The 6,253-nt window shown below is 38.0% G+C and overlaps 1 protein-coding gene across 1 annotated transcript; it reads right to left on the bottom strand.

Annotated features, from left to right (window-relative positions):
- Positions 1–2,963: 2,963 nt before the first annotated feature.
- On the bottom strand, positions 2,964–4,262 carry Smim10l1 (small integral membrane protein 10 like 1). The gene has a single exon (XM_046436142.1). The coding sequence runs from the start codon at positions 4,122–4,124 to the stop codon at positions 3,861–3,863; it is 264 nt and encodes an 87-aa protein (XP_046292098.1). The 5' UTR covers positions 4,125–4,262; the 3' UTR covers positions 2,964–3,860.
- Between the last annotated feature and the right edge of the window lie 1,991 nt (positions 4,263–6,253).

Below are 6,253 nucleotides of genomic sequence, written 5' to 3'. Positions count from 1 at the left end.
TAGAAAAAGAAAAAATTCACTCTTCATCAGGTCATATTTCTGTTTGGCAATTTGGAAGAGAAGATTATTTGGAATCACCTAAACACTGAAAAAAAAAAAAGAAAATGGAACCCCTTATGAAATATACTTCTAGGGACATCTAGAGACTTAATTCCCATGACCTTGGGAACTGAATCTAAATCCTGTTCTTTTATCTGAGAAGTAGTGATAAAAATGCTTTCCTCATATGATATATGTGAGAATTATGGAGCTAATATATTTAAATAAGTTCACAATTCCTAATATTAAAAACTCAATAAAATTAAAAATGTTCATGGTGATGATTTGCTCATTAGGTCAAATAATCACATACTTTTACCTTGAATTAAAAAAATAAAAAAAACTTTTCTACCCTTTCATTTATGTTATCGTGTTGACTAATTCTCTGTTAAAGCATATTAAAGTATGACAGTTACCATTCCTCAGTAATTTTAAAAATTGGTCATACTTCCTGAACAAGTTTTTTTTTCTTTATGTGTAATAATCACACAACCTCTCTGCTTCTTCATGCTTGAGGGGATCTCTAGACAAACCAACATTCATGATGATTTGAAAAATTCAATTTATGGGTAATAAAGTGGAACACTTTGATATTAGAGGCAAACATAACTTTGTTTCCTTTACTGACTATTGACTGTACTGAATAACCAACTAAATTGGCATTCGTTTACCTATTCAGCAATATTTGTTCTTTGCTTTGCATCAGACAATAATGTTCTAGGCTTGATGATAGAGCAGGAAACAAATCCATGGCCTCCTGGATGTTCCTGTAAGTGTGCCAAGAGGAATAAAATTAATTGTGAATTAGAACAGTAAGAGATTTAGTCATAGCATAAATTTCATTTTCTCCCTGGGAAACTTCACCAAATTGCGTCATGTAAGAGGAAAAATACATATCAAGGTTTGGAAGCATTTATGAAGATGAAAGGGCAAATCACCAAGCTGACATTTAGATCCTACTATAAATTTGCTGATACTACAGGATGTAAGATTGGATAGGATACAGAAGCTTCCTTCTCACAGCTTCCAATCTAGTGGGAGGAAGAGATAAATATTTTAACTGCTATAAAGGCCTTAGTTTCTTTAATGTAATAAAAGATATTATAATAAAAAGCTGATGGAAACATGTTCATACAGTTACCAAAATAAAGTACTCCACTGTGTCACAATTTTAGTGCTAATGGCAAACAGATTTTTAAAATGTTACAAACTGGGACATTAGTGCTTCTGGAATATAATACCTACTATTCTAAGTGCTTCAGTATTACAATTACATCGACTGAACTACCTTATAATATTTTAGACTAAAATGTTTTGGCTCTTTAGTCATCCAAGAAATCTGTGTTCTTGGAATATATGAAACAAAAAGAAAACCCGATAATTAACTTACTATTAGGAAAATGTGGGAAGCCTATAAAAACAGCATTGATATTAACAGATCTTAGATGGATTAGAAATTGTAAGCCCCAATCTGTTCAGGGGAATTTGGGAAAAAATAATGGAAAAAGTATTACCTAAACTTGTCCTTAAAACAGGAAGAACATCTATGGGCAAAAAAGCAGATAGAAGAGGAAGATATACTTGATAAGTTTGGCTGCAGAAAAGGAATAGAGTAGGAAGAGCCCAAAGCCAGGTAAGGTGAGGCAGGGGCAGGACTCCTCTTATTTTAAGACTATTGTTTGACAGACACAACCAGAATATAGAACAGTGCCAGCATTTAAATCTTTACTCAGGCAAACATGGCCCCCTTGTGTGCAAATATCTCAGCTAGGATCATTCTAGAGCATCTTTTCCATCCTTCTATGATCACCACCCTACTTGTCACCTTCTTTAGAACTTAAAACTTCTTTTGGAAAAGCATCTTTCTATATGTCCTTTTACATCTTATTCACTTTCTAACGTGGTATTATTATAAGAAATATTGTTTATTATGGATATATGAAGAACTAGGGCAGGTTTACTTCTAGTTCTTAGACTAACTTTCAAGGTGGGGGTATTAGCCTCATTTACAGATGAGGAAATAGGTTTAGGAAGATTAATGGATCTATCTCTCACCACAAAACTACAGAATATGAATATTTGAAGAAGTTTGCCTGATTGAGCAGCCCAGTCCCATTCTACTCTTGTGACTTTTAACCAGTGGTATATATTTAAATTGCCTAGGGAACTTTTAAAAAGGAAATGTATTTAAGTAAGTTTTCAATTAAACAAAAGCTTACACATAGTTAAAAGAAATCAAATAATACTATTAAACTGGTAGTGAAAAAAAAAGCAAAACTTGGCCTTTTTATGACCTACCCTTTATTTCCTTCTTCCAGAGACAACAGCTTGTAACCTGTTTCTTACTGCAGATATTTCTGAAAAACATGTTTGTATCACTTTTTCTGGATATACATATATGGGTATACACACACACACATACACACACACAGACTGAATCCAGTCCTGGTGGATGCTAGGGAAGCACTCACCTCCACCCCCATATTAATCTTGATTTGACTTTTCACAATTATGTCTCTCTCCTCTTCCATTTTCTCAAATGCTATATAATCATTTGCTAAACTAGTAGTCAATATCTATAAGTGAATTTACATGACTAATATTCAGTTGCAATATATTTTTTTATAACTTTTCATTTTTCCTTGGATTTATTAGTTTTGTTTTCTGAATTTTGAAAAGGCTGCAGACTAATAATTCACCCCAGCCTCTTTGAAAAATTCCTAGTCTACATTCAAATACACCAGGTACTCTTATCAATTTTTCTTTTTGAGGAGTCCTACCTGAACTCTCCATCTTCAGGATTTCCTGTTGACTTCATGGTGTTCTCGCCTCCCACCTTCCCACTTTAATAGTTATATTTCTAGTTTAGAAACCATGGCTACCTTGTCAGTAACAAAATATCTTCTTTTCCCTTCACAACAGACTGTGTCTCTCAACTCTTCACTTTATTAGAACATGTAACCATTCCAATTACGTTTTCCTCCCTCCTACAACATTCCCATTTGTATTTTTACATCAAGACTAATGACTTTCACATTCTATTCTGTAACCATAATTAAATATTTCCTTAGAAGGGGAAAAAAACCACACATAGAATTTGCATTATGATGGTAAAATATTATTCAATGAATAGCCAAGTTTTATGCTGTTTGGATTTCCTTTTTGCAAAGATCGTGATCCCAATGCTGCTCACAGGAAGTTAAAGCAGAATGCATTTTCTCACGCTTCTACCATTTGTTCAAAATCGTGCAGCATTTCACATTTAGTGTTTGGAGGATGTTTTTCCTGTACAGTTTTGCTTCGTCCTTCACGTGGGATGAAAAAACATATGCCTTCCATTTCATATCCTTAATACCATCGGCTTTTTCTTCAGCGTCTTGCTAACAATCCACACCGGTATTCCCTAAGTTTACTGATTTCTTAATTTTCACTCAGGCCATGAATTTGTTGCACAATTTTTTTTTTTTTCCTGAAAAATTCGGTCTTCCTTTTTAATGATATATTCTGTGTCCTTCTGTTATATCCTGGAATTCGATCGGAGTTTAAGAATACAAAGTTTCTGATTTTTTTTTTTTTTTTTGGTTTTAGCTGAAGGTCTCAATTCCCGGACTCCCCTAAGGCCTCTTTTTGGTCCTAGCAGGGGTCCCGCCACGGTCCAGGGAGCGCTGGGAGCGCTAGGAGCGCAGAGCGCAGGCGCGGAGTGCGTCCGGGCCCCCTCGCGAGATCTCCGAGCTCCTCGCTCGCAGGTTCACTAAGTCCCGGGAATGCCTGGGAGTCGGCCATCATGCTAGCCGCCCAAGGCCGGCAGCTTAGTCACTTTTCTAAATGTGTACCTGCAAGCGGATGTTGAGGATCACCGAGCCTGCGATGTAGAAATACGGGAAGTTCATCCGAAGCTGCCAGGCCAGCTCGAAGAAGGCGAGCAGGGTGCGAGAGAGCCCCTTGCAGAAGACCCCATAGGAGGTGGGGGCTGCTGCCGGGTTTGGGGCCTTGACAGCCAGGGACAACGGAGCCGCCACCGGAGTCATCGCTGGAGCCATGGACCCAATATCGCTGCCTGCCCAGCGCCTGGAACCGAGGTTCATCGTAGGCTCTGCCGGCCCCGGAGCAACGGCCAGGATCAAAGGGCCGGGATAGCAAAGCGGCCGCCGGGCTAACTCGCGCCTCCCGCAGCGGTCGCTAGCTCGGGTGCGGTGCTGGGCCGGCGGGCGCTCCGCCCCTTCCTGTCTGCCTCTCCTAGTGGTATTTACCATTTAGAGCATACCCAGTAGAAGATCGGCAACAGGATGTGTTATGTAACGAGTACTCACAGCCGCAGCAGTCATTATTTCCACTTTAAAGTGAAGTTACATAATTTTCCCAAGAGCACGCAGTTTGTAAGGGCCAAAGATGGCTCAAATTAGGGTTTGTCTGCTGTGATCTGAGATCTTACCCTTTCGATTTTATAATTAGGGCAAGATGGATCTCCTTACCTAAACTAGCACAGGCATATCTCTACAAATAAATACTTTTATAATAAATACTTTTTTTTATAATAAATACTTTTATAGTGTAAAGTCACAACCTTGGACTATGAGTTTTCCTATGTATTAAGACTATTTAGGTTGCAAGCAACAGAAATCAGTTATTTTAAGAAAACAGGTAATAATAGTAAGTAACATCTATGAATTTTTTTCCCAGAGCATATATAACGTCATTTCCACTAATTTCTTCATGGAGATGCATTGTGAAACCTGGAGTGGAGTCAAGGCTTGGAATATTACAAACATCTACTTCCATGTCCTTAATACCCTTAGAGTAAGATCATAATGGATGTCCCATAGACAATGCTTTTCTTGTATCTAAATGATGTACAATTCATTATCTTCACTAATCATTTTCTAGTTTTAACTAGAAATCATTGCACTTTTCATCATGCATAACCTCTGCAGGGATTATGCAAAGGTCTAATTTTGATCATAACCTTCAGATTACAATGTAGTTTCAAAAGTCATTTCTCCGTTCAGCAAATCTATAGTAAGCTATTCAAAGCATAATTACTGTAAGCTGGAGTATTTCTGCTTCTATTGTCCTGCTAATAGGACTGATACCAGTAACATGCCTTTGTGAAATTCGTACAATTTAATTGTGTGTCCACAGCCACAATTTCTTCTTTTGCTAGTTTGTACCAATACAACCCAAACATTTAACAGCAAATAAAGGAACTGCTTATGACAGCCTGTAAAATACTGGTAGGTGGACACAATACCTTTATTTTTATGTGATGCTGAGGATTGAACCCAGGGCCTCATGTGTGCCAGGCAACCACCCTACCACTCAGTCCCAGCCCCAGCCCCAGCCCCAGTGTAAAATGAATGACAATCAACTCTGATAACTGGGAAAATATGTATAGTTTTACTACAAAGGTGCAGTTCTCTTTGAAAATTGAAATATCATAGAGCCATTTAGCATTCAGGATTACAGAAGTCATTTTGTCCCTGGCTTTCTATTTCCAGCTATGTAAAAATTATGTGTTCTCATTCTTTGTGCTCACAGACCTCACAGCTCAGCTCTGGTTAACTATGAGAATACTGTTTTCCATCCTTACTGCATGGGAAATATAGCAGCAACCCACTGATTAAATGGCCAGGTTGAATGCCTAGTCCAATGGGAAGGGATAGGCAAAGAAGACCAATTTAAAGCTCCAAATCCTACCCCTTAATGCTCTAAAGCTGATGAAGGATTTCTATTAAGTATCCTCCTGACAGTATACTTTTTTTTTCTTTTTGGTACTGAGGATGGAACCCTGAGGTGCTTAACCACTGAGCTACATCCCCAGTCCTTTAACAAATTTTATTATTTATTTTTATTTTGAGACAGGGTCTCTATATAAGTTGCTTGCCTAGAACTTGTAATTCTCCTGCCTCAGCCTCCTGAGTTACTGAGATTATAGTTTTGCACCACTATACCCATCTCAGGACCAATATTTTAGATGGTGTGTGTGTGTGTGTGTGTGTGTGTGTGTGTGTTTAAGTATTTATTTGTAGGTGGACACAATACCTTTATTTTTAAGTGATGCTGAGGATTGAACCCAGGGCCTCATGTATGCCGGGCAAGCACCCTTCCACTCAGTCCCAGCCCCAGCCCCAGCCCTAGATGGTTGTATTTTTAAATTCTGTTCCTTGAATTTTAAACTTGAAGACTAATCTATGCTTTTTGCCAATAGATACATAAT

This window comes from Marmota monax, unplaced genomic scaffold (genome assembly GCF_021218885.2).
Source record: "Marmota monax isolate L192 unplaced genomic scaffold, Marmota_monax_Labrador192_F-V1.1 WCK01_AAM20220418_F8-fsc00012, whole genome shotgun sequence".
In the NCBI taxonomy this organism is placed as follows: domain Eukaryota; kingdom Metazoa; phylum Chordata; class Mammalia; order Rodentia; family Sciuridae; genus Marmota; species Marmota monax.
This window is presented reverse-complemented; position numbering and strand designations above follow the sequence as displayed.

Bases quoted from the DNA above. Each gene is read 5' to 3' on its own strand.
- Smim10l1 (XM_046436142.1), bottom strand. From the start codon at position 4,124: ATGAACCTCGGTTCCAGGCGCTGGGCAGGCAGCGATATTGGGTCCATG.